At 44.5% G+C, this 17,469-nt stretch overlaps 2 protein-coding genes across 4 annotated transcripts in view; one reads left to right on the forward strand and one right to left on the reverse strand.

Annotated features, from left to right (window-relative positions):
• The window catches only part of QPCT (glutaminyl-peptide cyclotransferase), a 12,754-nt gene extending 5,693 nt beyond the window's left edge, over window positions 1-7,061 (reverse strand). The window contains exons 1-3 of the mRNA XM_069009960.1: window positions 6,877-7,061; window positions 2,840-2,986; window positions 197-478 (exon numbers count right to left, since the gene is read on the reverse strand). Of these exons, the coding sequence (XP_068866061.1) occupies window positions 197-478; window positions 2,840-2,986; window positions 6,877-6,978 (531 nt within the window). The 5' untranslated portion in view covers window positions 6,979-7,061. The remainder of the gene's footprint in view (window positions 1-196; window positions 479-2,839; window positions 2,987-6,876) is intronic.
• A 6,333-nt stretch (window positions 7,062-13,394) lies between these two features.
• The window catches only part of PRKD3 (protein kinase D3), a 43,304-nt gene continuing 39,229 nt past the window's right edge, over window positions 13,395-17,469 (forward strand). Inside the window, exons 1-2 of one of the 3 annotated variants that reach the window (XM_069009961.1) lie at window positions 13,395-13,570; window positions 16,225-17,255. In XM_069009961.1, coding sequence (XP_068866062.1) covers window positions 16,965-17,255 — 291 coding nt within the window. In that variant the 5' untranslated portion in view covers window positions 13,395-13,570; window positions 16,225-16,964. Of the gene's footprint in view, window positions 13,571-13,964; window positions 14,082-14,851; window positions 14,874-16,224; window positions 17,256-17,469 lie in introns of those variants that run through there. The other 2 variants (XM_069009962.1, XM_069009964.1) reach the window with 2 other exon arrangements.

Here is a 17,469-nt window from a genome sequence, read left to right on the forward strand (position 1 = left end):
ATAAGAAATTTTACTGTGATAATGTACTTTATAGAGTAGTAGATACTGATCTCTGTTTGTTCTTGGAGTCAGTGGGAGATTTACTACAGGCACAGCAATCGGAGAACCCAGCATGCAGACTATGGAAAAGAATGTGGAAATGCCCTGAGGCCTGTCGCTGTTGGAAAAGCAAATTAAAATGAAACAAAAAAACTACCTTGATTAACTGAAGCTTGTTATCCAGGGCACGTGCCAGCTCCAATATCATAGCACAAGGCACGGCTGAATCAGTTGCTCCTACAAACACTCTATCCTGCCATTGTTGTCCAAAGAATTTTGAGTCGTAGTGGCAAGCAAGTACAAGATGACGTTTTGCAGAGGGGTCGAGAGTGCTGATGATATTTGAAAATGTTTTATATCCATATGGTGTGTATCTCTGAAATGTATCTTCTTCAATTTCCCAACCAGCCTTTAATGTTTGAAGATGGTGCTTGATATGCTGCAATTATAAAAAACAATCAGAGTAATATTTCTTGCTGCAGAAGGATGTTGCAGACGAGTTGTAATTAGCTAATTAATAGTGGCTCTTATTTCTGTAAGTTCATTGTATTTTAAAGGATAAACTTCATAGCAAAAAATGTAATTTCGCAGTATAACTTTGCTACCTGAGCCATTGACTGACTCATTTGCTTTTTATTTCTCCCTTTTGACCCTTGTCTTTGGAGTGTGAAGATGTTTTGAATGATTGCCAATTATTATGACACATTAAGATCTTGATCTCTGAAGTTTTCAGGCCAATGTTTTTTTGAGGTGTAACTAGAGCAGATTTAATGTTAACATCTTCAAATCTTAACTCAGATGTGGCCTTAAATGTAAAGTCAGAATTGGCTGCAGAGACCTTGTTGTGGCTGTTCAGACAATTACCATGCAGAGATGCCACAGCAGTATAAGGAAAAAAAAAAGTGGTTTGGTTTGGTTGGTTGGTGTGAGGTGGTTGGGCTTTTTAGCTTCTGTGAGAAATCTGCCTTTCAAGTGACATAAATTGTTTACAAGGCCATAAGAGATAGGTAGATTCCTTTAAATTAAAGAAAGAATTAAACATTTCAGAACAGTGCTTTTAAAATGAAATTCTGTAAGTGTAGCTCACTTAAAGATAAGAATTAAGACAATCTATAAAAGAAATCATTCATTCAAGTTATCTTCCTACCTAAAGACAACACCTCTAACAGTCCCAGGTATACTTCGACCAGAGTTCTGGCTAACTCATACTAGAGGGACATCTCTGTTTCTCTGTTGAGGAACTTATTTTTATGGGTCCCTTGAGTGCTTCTTCAAGGCAGATTCCTCTCTCTTTAAGTAAACATTAGGAAAAGCCTCTGAGGGGAAAATAGACTTCAACAACTTATTCTGCTCTTAGTGAAGTCAGTAAGAATATTGACACAGATTTTAGTGCTAGAACAAACTTCCATTTTGTTTGTGGTCACCCTCTGAAAGCTTTTACACTTTATGGTCTATCAGCTATCAGTAGGCAGAAAAAGGATGTCTGTCAAGGATTAAGGGGACTGTATAAACCTGGATGGAGTTCCCAGTAGCCTTTTCTTTTAAAGGAGTCTGTTGCTTTTTGTGTCTCAACAAAGAGGTGTCATCCATTTCAAACTCTGTTATTGTGTTTTCACAATAGGGGACTCTTCTTTTTTGCCTTTGGTGGGGGGTCTAATTTAATACATGCTGTTACCTTGTAACAGGATGATCCTATTTTGAACATGATCTGTGGTCTTCTAGCCTAGGATCAGCTGGTTTTTTGTTTTTCTTCCTTTTCCCCCTTTCATTTGGCTGCCTTCCAGGGTATCACTAGAGAAACCACAAGACTAAATCTATAGAGGCGTGCACGCACGCACACACACAAAGTGTAAAAAGTCTGCATTTTCCCAGTCTACAAATTGCAGAGTGGCAAATAAATTTATTGTAGTTAGAGCTGTCTTAGAGCTGCTGAGTCACTGCCTGAAGGGTAGATGAAGGCTAGTGAGATGATGTGAATGCCTTCTAGTGAACTCAGCTGTACTATTGTCTGTCTCCCGCTCGGCTAATGTAATCCAGAGCCAGCATGGACACTGTCCTGAAGATGCCCACGCTGTGAATCCAGAGCAGAGGTGCTGAGAGGGCAGCAACCCAGTTGTGTGGTAACTTCTTGTGGCTCAAAGACAATGTGTGCTGGAGCCTTTACTGCCTTGGAGCCAGCTGCAGTCTGGGTTTGTTAGCCCAGCACTAGGACACTGCTGTGCTTGGGCCAGCAGAGCTGACGTGGTTCGTGGACCAGGGCTGCACTTCGTCATGCTGACCATTTCATCTGCCTGCTCCTTTGGCCCCTGTGATCCCCTTTTGTGTTGATACACCCATCTGAAGCAACACTCCAGGGCACTGTAACAGCACAGGACAGGGCCTCTCCAGAAAATGTGGCAGGGGTATCATTTATTTCATCCCATGCATGGTCTCAGGTTTGAACCAGTGACCAAAAACCTGCTCATGTGAGGGAAAGGAGAACCACTGTGGTGTACTTTGGGTGCCAAACTTGGGCCAAGCTTTTTAATTTAAAACACTTTAAAGAAAATAAAGATTTTTAAAGAAAAGATTTCTTTTTAATCATGCTATGCAGCCCTGGAAAATAATGTCAGCTAATGTGCAAGCTGTGTCATGTAGGCACTATGCAGTCTAGACCTGAACAATGATAGACTTCATCCTACTGAATGAAAGGAATGTGACTGTCTCTTCAGTGGGGGTCACCAAAGGCGTTACCAGAATATAAATAATAATAATATATAATAAAGATGTTCTTAGAGGTTTTCAGGAAGTGCTGTCTTACCTGTCGCACAATGTAACTTCCTGGTGATCCCGGGTATCTTTCTATCAGGATAGGGCGCAAATCATTTTCCCACATTTCAGAAACATCTGTGTTGGCCACAACTTTTTGAATGGCATCAGAACCTAAAATTCTTGGTTGGTGAGAATACTGTAGAAGGTAGAGAGAAGAAAGACCACTATAACTATTACTAGACCTTTTTGACCACAGTTTTCTTCAGAATTACAATAAAAGTGGTATATTGTGCTACTTTGATTTACTCCCAACAAAAAGTAATTTAAAAAACCCTTTTCACTCAGAAATGATTGGCTTCTCTATCTTTCATTTCCATGCAAAATATGCTAGTGTTAAAAGCATGGGAGAAAGTTTTACCTACCACCTAGCTGTAAAACCTCAACCTATGAATGGGTTCTCTGTTTCCTAATATCTTAATTCTACATGTCATGTCTACAACCACGCCACCTTCAACTGAGGTTTTTTATTGAGACAAACACCAGAAGCTTTGTTTCTAGTAGTAATAATACTTAGCTTTATGCTGTGTCTATATTTTAAGATGCAGGACTGCAAAGAAATGCCTAAGGTAACTCACTCCCAGAGGGAGCAAACTGTGTCATTGTGGCCTCTGCCCTCAGTGGCAGTGAGTGTGACTGCACTGAGTGCTGTGGCTCATTTGGGGCTAGCTGGGGCATTTGTCAGCTGGGTGACACGTGGGTTAACCTCAGAACCGACAGCTTGTCTCCTGTGACAACCACTAGTACCTGAGCTACCTCCTGATTGACTTCCTTTCTGTTGCCCAAAGGCAGGCCTTTGGGGCTGACACAGAGTGCTTGAGACATCCTTATGTAGCTGGCAAATGCACATCTTTGATGTGCAAGAGTCCTGTAGTGCTCTGGAGTGGTAGCTGAATGCCAGGTGGGATTCCCAAGGACATCTCAAATGCCCCTTTATACACCAGGCTTGAACCTATCCAATCTCTAGAAATGGCCTTCTCAGAAACTTCCTGGCCCACTACTGTTTTTATAGATTCCTATTTCAGGCACTATCATATCCATTCCTCATTTATATCACAGGGTTTTCCCTCTACTCCTGTCTTTCTCCTAATGAAGAATACTGCTCCGTTAGTTGTTCTTTGATTGGAACTGCCTTACATGACGGATCAGACTTGCTGTCTTTCAGTGTACCTTGTCTGTGTCATCCTTTCTGAGATGAGCAAAAGGAGAGAAACTGGAACATGAGCACACCGTAGTTTATCCTGTAGGACAATGGTATTTTTTTATTTTATTCTTTTTCTTTCTTCAAACTGTTTGACTGTTTAACTTGCTTTTAGGCTGCTCCTGCACCAAACTGACATTTTCATAAATATCTGTAGACTAACCCTATCATTGTATGTGTTTACAAAACATAATTCCTTCTCCTTTTCTAGTCCTGTGTGTCATTTCCCATGTCTTTGAAGTAACACCTAAAACCCATTACCTGGCCAGAATGTGAACTGACCTCGAGAGTCAGGTGTCTTATTACCTGTTATCTTATTACCCTACTTGATGAATATTGTTTAAAAAATGAGGGTTGCCTCACTTTTTGACTTCTTTTCTACTTTGTTTGTGTTTGTGCAAGCAAGTACAAGCACAAGTATTTTCTAGATGCCACTGTAAACATTTACTTCTGCCCTTCTCTTGTTTCCTAGCTGTTTATCTCCATGTGAACCTTTCCTCTAAATTCTCCATAAGTTTACTAGTGAAATTAAGCAGAGGGGTGACACAAAGACACTGAATCTTATTGTGCCAATTTTAATACAGTGTTTAAAGCTGAATTTTAAGACTGTAAGGACACCAAAATTTAGGATGGGCAGTTTACATTTTTAATGCTAGCAAATTTAGATATAAATTAAAGAAAAATTGCATTTCATCTGATATAAAAATGAACTTTTGAAAGTTTGGAAACTGTACTCTGTAAGCTGCAAAACAGTCTGTTAAAATACTAGAAGATTAATATGGTGGAACTTAGACCAGTGTAGAAGAGACACAGACAAGAGAAAATGTTGTCAGGGAGCTGTTTGGTTTAGGGGAGCAGGCTGTAAGGGGAGAGAGGAAAGCTAAAGCCATGTACTTCAGAAGAGTGTAGGAGGACAATTTAATTAAGGAAGTTCAGAAAATATGTCTGCAGTTGAACAAGTGAAGAACATGCCTGGTAATTGGGGTCATCAAATCACTTTGCAAAGAAACATTATTAAAGTAAAAATTAATTAAAATACTTCAAAAGAGAGGAATCCATTTCCACTTCTATTAACAGAGATATGTTCAAATTTGGGAAGTGAGAGGAATTACAAAAGTGGTTATGAAATAAAAGAGAAGCAAAATAAGATTTGTAAGTGACTCACACTTGACAGTGTTGGTCAATCCCTATTTTGCCACAACAGGGAGGCACGACAATGTATTCATGACAGGGTTGTCACGAAGCCTGTTGTATTACGCTGTATAAAACTCAAGACTCCAAGTTCTACAAGTAGCCCAGGCTTACCTGTAGGACTTTGAATTTCTGGCTCACACTTCCTCCAGGGAGAAAGAACAAAAGTTGTTGAAGGACAAGAATTTGATGAGAAAGAGGAAGTTGTTCTTGCTTAGTGTGTGCACAGGCAGAGGTGCTCAGATGCGATGGTTCTGTGGTTGGATGCACTACTGACAGCACTGGCCAGGAGATTGACTGGTCAGAATGGAACAAACTAAGGACTGAAGTGCTGGGCCTCAAGGGGGCCAAAAGAAGGAGCACTGGGGCTATATGGTTGTTCACTGACCAGTGTGACTAAAGGTTTAGCCCCACATGTTCTTATGCATATACTATATATGTACATATACATGTATTGTGTGTGATACAGATGTATCATGTTATAGATGTATAGTCTATACACGAGCTGTATATATATTATATACTGATCTCTACACACATATATATGTATGTATTGTAAGATACAATTAATAGAACTGACTGACAGAGTATCTCATTAAAAAACAAACAAACAAGCCAACATTTCCTTGAATGGGGGGTGAATAAAAAGAAGGAGAAAGGGAATGACTAAGGGGAAGCGTGTGGAAAGGTGTGAGAGAAGCTTCATTTTACCAGTTTGTCCTGGACTCTGTTCTATTGGTGAAGAGAATGGTGCACTGGATTAGTGGAATTCAGTTGCTTCTTACTGAACTTTGAGTTCAGCTCTTCTACAAACACTTGGTAAGGGCCCTAGAAGTATATTTTCCGTTTGGAAATTCCTGAAATGTTTAGTTGAATGTGATTTGCAGTTTTATGTTCTCCTATGTTTCAAATGGTTTAGTTCTTTATGAAGAAAACTATGTTAATGTTTCATAATGAACCACTAAGAGCTGCTACATAGAGAAATCTGTGGTTTAGGGCTTACCACTCCTGAATTAAATCTTATCTTGAGCCTCCTCTTTTCAGTAGTTCACACACCACTTTAAATTATACACAATATAGTATGGGTCTACAACATATTAGAGCATTATATCCTTTCAAAACAATTCTGTATCGGCTATCAGCACCGTGCCTACTTGTTTTTCCTAGATACATGTGCATGCTTCTGGAAGAGCTATTTGTCTTCTCAAACTGAGTCACTGTCCTCTGACTCACCATAATCACAATGGAAGTTGGAGTACAGTCGAATGTTATAAGGAATATAATTTCAGATTTTGATCCGTTTTGTCCTGTTTGGGTTTCCCCTTAAATTCACTAACTGCCCCTGACAAAGTTTATCCTCTTGCTGCCCGGTTCCAGGCGGTGCGAGACGACAAACATGTGAAGAAGATTTGTTCTCTGCAGCCACCAAGCTCGGGCTAAGAGGGAAGCCATGCCACCCACCCTCACCTGCGGGACCGCGCCAAAGGTGATCCCAGCCGGAATTCGCGTTGGCGGCCAGGGCAGGAGGGATGAGGCTGTCCCCCCGCCCAGCCGCTGCCCCCTGCCCGCCGGGAAGGCGCTGCCCCCCGCACCAAGGGAGAGGCAAGAAGCGCCTGGGGAAGGCAATCGCGACCCACCTTCTCCAGGGTCCACTGTGCTCCGGCGTCCCTCCCGAGCGCCGGGGGCAGGCAGGCGGCGAGGCACAGCGCCCCGAGCATTCGGGCAGCGACCCCCGCCATCCCCTCCCTCCGCCTCGCCGAGCGCCGGGGATGCAAGGAGAGAGCCGGGGCTGTGCCGGCGGAGGTGGAGGTGGAGGCGGAGGAGGGACGGACGGAGGCACGGAGGGAGAGAGGGAGGGAGGGAGGAGGCTGCCGCAGGAGCGGCGCTGGCTGCTGGAGCCGCAGCGCTGCCAGTCTGTGGCAGCCGCGTTCCCTCGGAGCTGAGCTCGTTCCCGGCAGCACGTCAGCAGTGCCAAGGGCTGCCTGCCGCCCCCCGGCCCCCTCCCCTCTCCCTCCGCCGGGCCGCGACGGCGGCGCAGGCACTCGTGATTCCCGCCGTGGGAAAAGCCGGAGCCTGCGGCTTTCCCCTGAAAGCTGGTTTTGTGTTCCGAGGGGCAGCTCCGGGATGGGCTGCGGCTCGGGGCCCCGCGTGATCTGTCCGCGTTCGGACACCGGTGGGAGCTCCGGGCGCTGGGATCAGGGAATGCTCTGCGGCGGGGCCCGGGCTCCCTGCTGGGAAGCGGCCGGGAGCAGCGCTCGTGGCTGATGGAAGCTCGGAACGGGTATTCCTGAAGGGTGTGACGGCAAAGACCTACAGAATTGCAAAGTGGCTTAGTTCATTATTTTATACGTTCTTCTTATGATCCTTTTTAAGCCTAAAACAACAATACTTGCTAAAATGAAAATCCACTCTTCAAGCGTTTTAAAGTCTGTAATTATACTATCAACTAACAAGCTGTGGTGAGGCGGTGTTTTGCAGTACACCAATTTAAATTATTAAACCAAAGATACAAGTTTCTGAGCTCCTAATCTCTTCTTTAGGTCATTTGACATCAGCGTTCTTGCTCTAGGATGTTGTAGAAAACATCTGACTATTCTGCATCACACATACTTCATTTAAAGTCTCTGATTTTTATATATTTCTTAAAGTTCAGGCTTAATGCCAAATTAAAAGAAAAAAAAGAAGAAGAAAGGAAGAAGGGAAGCAGCAGTAGTAATCATTTTGCTGCTTATCAGCCTTGTACTGGAAAGCCACATCCTAGTAACTATAGCTTTGCAAGTATTCCAAGTGTCTGGAAGGGTGATGTGAGAGAAACAGAGCAATTTGTGATTTTCAGATTGTTGACCCAGATTTCACAGATTTCCTAGAAAAGCTGGTGGATCTGCCATCCAGCACAGAGATGGCATCTCTGGTGGTGATAGCTTTACTACAGATGCAGTGTCCTTCTAGCTGATACTGAGACATATGCGGCTGTATCCAATTTTTTTCATATATGGGAAAACAAAGAGTTAATTTAAATTGGTGCCTCTTTTTTTTCAGTCGTGAAAGTCCACACACTGCTTTGTTAGGAAATTGTTCCAAACTCACAGCCAAGTCATTGGTTCATAGGGAGAAATGGGCAATCTTTTGATTACCAAGAAAAATCACTGTGGTTGACAGATTTTTAGACAAAAGCCCCAGCATGTCAGAGATCAAGTCATGGGAAATTAGTCTAAATCCAGCTACTAAGATGATGGTGATCCCAACAGAACAAAAATCTGTTGCCCCTCCATGAGATTTCCTGTGGTTGACTATACAGTCCAGATGCTGGACAGATTTTCTGGGTGATGTGCCAGGGTTCTCACACAATTTAGCAGAAAAGAAAATAAATACAATAGCTACAGGAGAAATCTGACAAGGATATAAACTTGAGTCAGGACTAGCTAACACTGCTTTTCCCTAAGGGATTGTGGTTGCTCTGATGGTTACAATTATTTGATAAATTACAAATTTGGCAAGTGTAAAGTCAGATTTAATATCACCTACATGGGAAACACACATAAAAATGTAAGTGCTGGACCAGATGTGCAGAGAGATTAAATAGGATTTTTTAAGGGCATTACTTTCAAAATTTGGAGTGGAGATGTCCCCTCCCATAACCACCCCAGGAAGTTCTATGTCTATAAAGAAGACTGAGAGAAGAAAAAAAGAATCCATGTAACAGAAATCAGAACACTTCACAGCTGAAAACAGAAGTATGTAACTATTTTAAATATGCACACTTAAAAAAAAAATAGTCAAAGGTAATGGACATTTTGTTTATCCAGGAATTTATAAAGGAAAATTGTGTTGTTTAGTCCTGCTTCATACCACCTAATAGAAAATGTGTCAACAAATTGCTTAGTGGTCAGGTGTACTATTATATACATCTTAAATATTTGGATCATTACTCTGAAAAATCAAATAGATGTAACCAGATGTCATCTAGAGGGGGAAAAAAAAGGGTAGTTTATTTAGTAAGGGTAGTTTAGTTAGGGAGAAAAGCCTAGGCAATGTGTGACAGTAGGATCTGTACATGATCCCTTCCTGTGCCCAGGAAGTGACAGTTGGTGTGACAGTGCCATCTACTGAAGTCCCGATGGACAGTCGATGGAGGCACCGCTGTCAAAACCTTTTCCTTCTGCTGGCCCGCCAACATGTCAGCATTTCAGCCAAACCATCCCTGGGAAGCTGAGGCCGTGTGCTCCGTCATTGCCTTGGCTATGAACTGGAGAAATGCCCTGCCCAGTGCTGCGGGTTCAGTGCACGCCAGTTTTCTCCAGAAGGGGAACTGCTGCACCTTCCAGCGTTCTAAAGACAGTTTTAATGCTCGGCTCTTCTGACTGGCAGGCCCGCGGCAGGGAGAGCAGAGGAAGTGTGGTTTGCTGTGGTTTGAATCCACATAATAAAAAGTCATTTCCAATGCAGAAGGTTGGATGGGGCTCAGAGCAACCCAGGCTAGTGGAAGGTGTCCCTGCCCACAGCAGGGGTTGGGAACTTGATGGTCTCTAAGGTCCCTTCCAACCCAAGCCACTCTAAGATTCTATAATTTGAGCCTGAGCTATGGCTGATTTGCCAACAGCAGGAAGGCAGCAGATGCAGTCTGAGATTCCCAGAGTTCAGCAGCCTGGGCTGCTGCAGACTCAGAAATCCATAAGCAGCTCTCAGAGCCCAGAGGGAAAGGGTGGTGGGGCTGATGGTCACAGAGAAGCACAGGGGCCTGCAGGTGCCCAGTGCTCACGTGCATCTTGTGGGCTTGAGCTGCTGCTGTTCATCTCGGTTAACTCATCCCCTGCTCGTCTCCGGGGGGCTTGGAACAGCCCTTATCAGGCTGTGGGAGCACCCCACTTGGTGATTCAGGTTGGAGAGACTCTGTTTCCATGTGCTGATGCTTTCACAGACAAAGCTTTAATAAGTGCAAAAGTGTGAAATCTGTTAGGTTTACCTTAAACACTTATTAAGGAAAATAACTTTATTTTGGGGCCAATACAGTAGAATTATATATACTATATGAATGAGGCTACCCATCTAGCAGATGCAAGGATCTGTGAGATCATTCCTTAAACTAATGGGGGGTAAATGAATTCCAAAACTCAATTACCTATCATTTATAATAAAAAGATATATTTTATTTAATAAAAAAAAAAGTTACAAATATGTGTTTATACCAAGGTAAATTTTCATTCCATGTTTTTTAAGTTTATACTAAACCTTTGATTGGTTTGTTGGAGGTAGATTTTGGGACAAAGTTCAGCTAAGGGCTCAAACCAAGATGATGAGGTAATTCAGAGACATACCCACATTTCAGGATTTTATCCAAACCAAACCTGAAATCCTACCTGTTTTTCAGTTCCCTTATGGGAGAGGTTGAGTTGAGAGAGTGAGAGAGAAAAGAGACAGTGAACTGAAAAAAGAAAAAAAAAAAAAAAGCAAAAGCATTTGTATATTTTGTCCATAGAGATATTGCTTCCTCTTTTTGCAGACACTTGTTGCAGATCTTGCAGATCCTAAATGAGGGCCTTTGCTATGCAACATCAGTGTCAAAAGCAGTGAAAAATAATCATGGCAGCATGTGCTTATGGAATTTCTCAGGCAAATGCACCAGTAAAGTCTCCCACGACATTGCCTTGAATATGAAAATATTCAAAACATTAGATTGGTGAACAGAAATGAAAATATTATGTATCCATTTTCAGATACGAAATATCCAGATGTTAGAGGTATTATTTTCAAACTGGAAAAACGTGATGAATTTTTAGAGTTATAAAACAGTTCCAAATGTTCTTTGTTTTTATAGATCTTGTGATCCATACAGAAAACCAGTTTCTTGTTTATAAAAGCAAATAAATACAATGACAGTTACCCGTTTCCTGGTATCTTGTAAGAGAGAGCGATTTGTAAAGCATAGCTGGGTTCAGCGGGCAAAGCTGAGCTGTGAAAACAAGCTAAGCATCTGAGGGAACGATGTGGGCTCAGAAGAAAAATGAAGAACATTGACGAAATCTGCATGAAATCACTAATTATGGTAGTCATAAAAATAACAGACCAGAATGCTTGCCGTGTCAGTCACTGCAGCCAAGGCTAATGCTATCATGCAGAGTCAGCTGTGCATATGCACAGATCTATGTGCTGCTCCATACACAGATACTGAATGCAGAGCTGCTTTCAGATGTGTTTTACACATCTTTACAACAGAGATCTTTACAAACAGGACACGCTTTGGATGCTTCAGCGACATTTGTTTAATAGAAAGTAACACCAAACAAGTACTTACAGCAGTTTGGTTTATTTTGGCTGATGCTGTCCGGTGTTCTGTAATAAATTGATTTTAACTAATCCATCTGCTGTTCTGATTTATGAAAAAGCAGCTATTACAGCTTAGGGCAGCAAATTAAATGGCACCAACCCTATTGGATGGTATAAAGCTGAGCTTCTTTACAAAGAAATATAATCGTTGCCCAATGACTGTGGTAATACCTTATGTCCATCTGGTGTCGTCCATAAACAGCTATTTTAAGGGCTGCTAGTCAAAATGTGAGAAGCTTGCTGCACTTTTAAATAGAGTAGAGTATGACTCCTTGCTGTGCTAAGCATCAGAAATCATGTTTATGGAGGCAAGCTCTGTGTTTACAGTGGTGGCGTGTGGGAGTCCCACTTTAGAGGAAAAAGGAAACGAAGATTGCTCAGTTATCTGGTGCAGAGCGTTGGCAAGAACATCCTCTATTCATGGAATAGCCTTCATTAAAAAGTCCCAGGGTGGTTTTTGGCATTCAGAACCAGTTAAAAGCAGAATCAACCATTAACTGCTACATTTTTAGTTTAAAGTACTTCCAGATTTTGACAAGAAGCTGCAGGCTAATTATTTATCAAATAAAATGGCTCCAGTCAGCGCAGAGAGCTCGTTACACTATCAGCTGCACTGTGTAAAGGTTTGATGCAAAATAGGGTGAAGAAAGCGGAAGGACTCCCCTCAGCTTCAGTGGGTTTTGGGCCAGGCCTCAGGAGCACAAGATGAAGGAAATGAGAAACGTACGTTACAAACAGAGCTATAAATGACAAGGCACTAATCTGCTTCTCCATCTGTGTCTCGCTGAGCTGAGGATTAGAAGCCTTTGAATCTGACAGTTTGCCTTTTCAAGGTGTTTTCGGTCTGGTATATAACTTAAACTTCAGCAACTTCCTATGGTAATGGGTATCATTTTAAGACTTGTACACAGAAATTGAATCCAAATTCAAGAAGGAAGATTATGGGTTGTCTTTCAACAGGGAGCTTTAGGGCTGGAGGGAGGTTACAGAGGCAGTTTTGCCTTGCACCCATTTTATTTGCTACTTCAGCTCACTGTTTTTTTGCTAAATATCTTGCACGCAGAGATTTGCTGCTGATGCCAAGAATGGCATCATTAACGCAGGGCAGAAGATGGGATTTAGGTGAATCAGAGCGTTAGAAGGGGGGGCTGAAACGCAGCAGGAGACGGACAGAGCCATGGTGAAAAGGGCCTGGAGGACTTCTGATTTCTTGCTGAGCCGCACGTACATCCGTGGGGGCTAGCGGGAGGCGCGCGGGGACGCTGAAAGCCATTTCCAGCTCCCAGGTCAGCGCGGCCACGGAAAAGACCAGCGCGATGCTGTGACACACTAGGTCAAGTATTTCCTGTGCAGCGATGGAGGGCCTGCCCGGCCCAGGGGACATCCCCGCGGGGCTGCGCCACCCCCGTCCCGGCAAGGTGAACCGGGAGCGGCGCGGATGGAGAGACGGGCTGTGGCCGCCCCGGCCGGCCGGGGCGGGAAGGAAGGCGCGGGGCGCGCCCCGAGGTACCGCGGGCAGGGCGGGGGGGCTGCCCAAACCCGCGGCCGGCGCTGGCACCGCAGCCGGCGGGTGCGAGCTGGCGCGGACCCAGGGTTGGGCACGGCTGGAGAGGCGAGGCCAGGGCGGCGGCGGGGCGGCAGCTGCAGCTCGGAGCGCAGGGCTCCGCTGCCGTGGCCGCCCCGTTCCGTCCCGTTTTGTCCCGTCCCGCTGTAGCGGCTCGGGGCAGCGCCCGCCACGGCCAAGGAAAACTAACGGAAACTCTTTCTGGGAGCCCTGCGCGTGCGCCGCCGCGCGCTCCGAGCCCCCCGCCCGCGCGGGGCACGCCGGGGCTCGTGGTTCGCCCAGGCTGGGCGGCCCGCAGCAGAACGCGGCTGCGGAACTACAGCTCCCGGCAGCCCCCGCGGCACAGCCCTGTCCCGTCCCGGGCGGCTCTGGTGTGTGTGCGGGGAGCCGCGGGGCTGGAGATGCGCGAGCGGCCGTTCCGGCCCGGGGCAGCGGGGCCGCAGGTGAGCGCGGCGGGGCCGGGGGCGCCGCCGCCGCCGCCGCTGTGGGCAGGAGCCGCCGCGGGGTCGCGGTGTGTGTGCGTGGGGTGTGTGTGTGTGTACGGGGGTCGGGGCCGCCGCCGCCACCGCGCCGGGGAAGGGCGGGGGCGGACTCGAAAAGTTCCTGCCGCGGCGGCGGGAGCGGCCGCCGAGCCCGGCACGGGCCGTGCCCCGGGGCAGCGCCCGCCGGCCCCCGCGGGGGGGAAAGCGCCGCAGCGGCAGCTCCGCCCTGGGTGCCCCGGGGTGGGGGTGACGGGCCGAGGCCACATCATCTCCGGAGATGGTGCCGGCGGGGGCGGGTCGCGCAGCGGGGATTTAAACCTGGGAGGGACGGGCGCGACGGGACGGGCGGCTGCCAGCTCCAGCCCGGACGGGGCTGCGTGACCCGCGGCAGGCAAGACGCGTCCCGCCGGTCCCGCCCGGGATCCGTGGCGGGGAGCTGCCGTCCCTCCCGGCGGGAACGGCCCCCGCGGGGGTAAGAACTGCGGATGCAGCCGCTTGGAGCGGGGCTCGACGTCCGCGTCTCGCCTCAGCGGGATGGAAGGGCGGGTTAAATGCCAGGTGTTGGAGAAGCTGCGCGAGAGCCGCTTGGTTCGGGGGCAGCAGGAACGGGAGGGACAGCGCTTCTGGGCGAGCGCAGGCTGCGAGCTGGGCAGCAGGGCAAAAAAGCACAGAGCCCCTCTGCCTTTCTGCTTTTGGAGGTGTAGGGTTTTCTTTGCATAAATAAAAATGCAGAATTGTAGACTGCATGTAAATTTCAACATACGCTTATTTTAGATTATGTTCGGAAGAATTCTATCCTCTCTACAAAGTGAGCAGTTTCTATGGCTTTCCTTTCATAGAAAGATCCATTCTTTCCTACTAAGTTGCAAAAATAAACTTCTTCAAAGGCATGTATGCAAATGCACATGGTATCAAAAGGCTTTGTCAATGCACAAGCATCGTGCTTTTGGTAAATGTAATTATCGTTCTAATTAGGCAGTTGTAGGTGAGCTTTCACAGGGTGTTTTCACTGTCTAAATTAAACTTGCTTAGTAGACTCATTAGTCCTTTCACATCAAGGAAAACTAACATCATAAGGCTTTTCTGTTCTCTGTTATATTGGTTAGGCATTGTTTTTTGTAATTCAAATCCACCCCTAAGGCTTCGTTTTTGCTGTCTCTGGTATCTGTGAGAGGTGAGGCAGAGGAAAGCAGTATGTAGAAAGCAAGAACAAGTCATCTTCAAGCAAACGTGAAAGCACTGTGAAGCTCCTTTCTTGAGAAAGGTGCTTAAATGCTACTGTTGCCGTCCTGACTCTTCCTATTTATTACTTTCATCTCTGTCGCATTTAGCGTGTTCTTTAAAGGCAGAAGTTTCTTTTCAGGTGTTGTTGCTAAATGCCCAGAGCAAGTCTTGTGTATTTGAAGACAAAAGGTTCTAGATACCTGTGCTGAAAATCCACAAGGTATCAATTTGCTCTCTCTTCCAGAGCCCCTGTTAGGAATTTTTATTGCAGTACCAAGAGCTTATTTTCCTTCCAGTACTGCAATTTGTGTACCTCTCTTTCCTTATCTACCTTTCAGAATGCAATGACAGTGGGGTTTTGAGCTATCACACTGGTAAATACCAGGAGTGCATAGTGTATTAAATGAAGTGTTTTAGCAATTCTCAGCCTTATTTCTGGGAAGGACAGCTTCAACTGTGTGCAGTAAGATGTGGCACTTCTCTTCTGAAATTTCATTGCAAGAGTAATACTCTTTCTTTGATTTTGTTTTTTTTACATAAGAGAAGGAAAAATACGTGAGCTTACTGATTTTGGTATCCTATATGGATCAATGCTCCTTAAAAACTGTTAGTAATATGTAGTATCTAGGTATTTGGACCACTTTTGCATTCATGGAAAACTTTTCCTGTGGCAGGAGTTGCATGGGGAATCTAGAAATTATTCTTTTCAAACATTCAGCTGCTTGTGAAATGCCTGAAATATTGGATCAGGTAGCAAGTATCTTGAGCCCATGCTCATGAAATTATTTATTTTCAAATGTTGTAGCAGACTTGCTTTTTAAATCAGATGTGTGAATATTAAATACCTTAATTTTTTTTCCAAAGAAACCGATGCTCAGTGGTATGCTCTGCATATCTTCCTATAGTTAGTGTTTGTGCAAGTCATTCTTCAGTTTTCTTGAATAACAGTATTGAAATGATATCTTGAGTACATGCTGCTGCATAGAGTTCGAGTTTTTATCTTGTATTTTTTTTTGACATTTCTATGCATTTAATGAATTTCCTTCCCTACCCACCAGCTTCTCAATATAGATGTACAGAGCAGAGCTGTGTTCTACTGCTCCCTCCCCCTACCTTTTTCGATTTTTTCCTCTTAAGTGCCAAGTGCTTTGCTCTGCTAAACTATTGTTAATTAGAAGTTGTGGTAACATATTTGTCAGTTCTAGATCTGATTTTTCTCGTGTATTATACAGCGGGAAAACAGTTAACTGACAAGTACAAAATGCCTCTAATGTAATATATTTGAGTAAAAGGAGTTGGTATCCCACTGCGTAAAAGTAGAGTGGTTATGACATGGGGATGCAAGTTTATGCATTTCATGTGAAATAACAACTATATCTTTTCCCCTACAGGCAGAGTACAACATTTCAAAATGCTGGAGATTATCTGGGTGATGCTAGAGATTACATTTAATGTGATTGTGTCTTCAGACATTCTGCTCCTCCATTTCATGAGCTAAAATATTTTATAAAAATGAAATCAGATATCTTCATTGATCTTCAAGTTCACTTTGTCCTGTGAATTCAGAGAAGACTTTCTGGAGGAGGAATAGATTCATCACATACCTGGACTTCTGTTGTTGCTCAAGAATACACTTTTTTTTTTTCATCATAAAATGCTATCTGCATGAAGATGATTCTTCATTTAAGATATGATCTGTGTAATTAGGTGAATGAGGATACTTTTAATGAATTATCAACATCTATTTCCATCTGTTTCTCCAGCTTTTGTTTTTTAATAAAAATGAAGGACAAGTATAAAACAGCAGAGCTGATGTGTTTCTGTGAGGCCTTTATGTAAGCCTCTGTGTCTGGATGTGGTGCTAAAGGACTGGCAATCTGCTTTTGATCAGCTGATTGTAACTGCAGAAAGAGAACCTTTAATTTAAAGTAGCTTGCAGCTGTAATTATTTTACTCTTTGGCTTGCACCGAATGAAAGGGAAATTTAAATTTTACTGGTCAGGAGCTTTTTACTGAACTAAGAAAGGGAAAACTTACATTATCCTTGTTTTCATTTCAAACCAAGAGCTGATAACGTATTTTTCTTAGAGATTGACTACTAGGGAGATCTCGGCAGCGTAAAGCAAGTCAGATGTCAGCAAACGACTCTTCTCCCCCATCCTTACAGAAGTTTTCCCCACCGACGTGTCATGCTGCTGCACCACAGACCCCAACTTTGTCTTCAAGTCCCCAGTCGGGGCTCTCCAGTCGACTCTCCAATGGCAGTTTCAGTACGCAGAGCCTCACCAACTCCCGAGGCTCCATGCATGGGATCTCATTCCTTCTGCAGATCGGGCTCACTCGAGAGACTGTCACCATTGAAGCTCAGGACCTGTCCCTCTCTGCTGTTAAGGACCTCGTGTGCTCAATAGTTTACCAGAAGGTATGGTATGATGGTACCATGTTCTGCTGATGGCAGCCGTTGTTTGGTAACAGGCTGTTTAGTAATAGCAGCTGAGATATGCCAAGGGTTTGGTACAGTGACAAAGATCTATGTTAGGTATTTGCAGTGTGGCACAAAGAAATTTTGGTAACTCTCAAGGGAGAAACTTTTAGTTCAAAAGGATTGAACCCTCTTACTTTCTCGCTTGTGAAAT

Source organism: Aphelocoma coerulescens, chromosome 3, assembly GCF_041296385.1.
Source record: "Aphelocoma coerulescens isolate FSJ_1873_10779 chromosome 3, UR_Acoe_1.0, whole genome shotgun sequence".
Taxonomy (NCBI): Eukaryota; Metazoa; Chordata; class Aves; order Passeriformes; family Corvidae; genus Aphelocoma; species Aphelocoma coerulescens.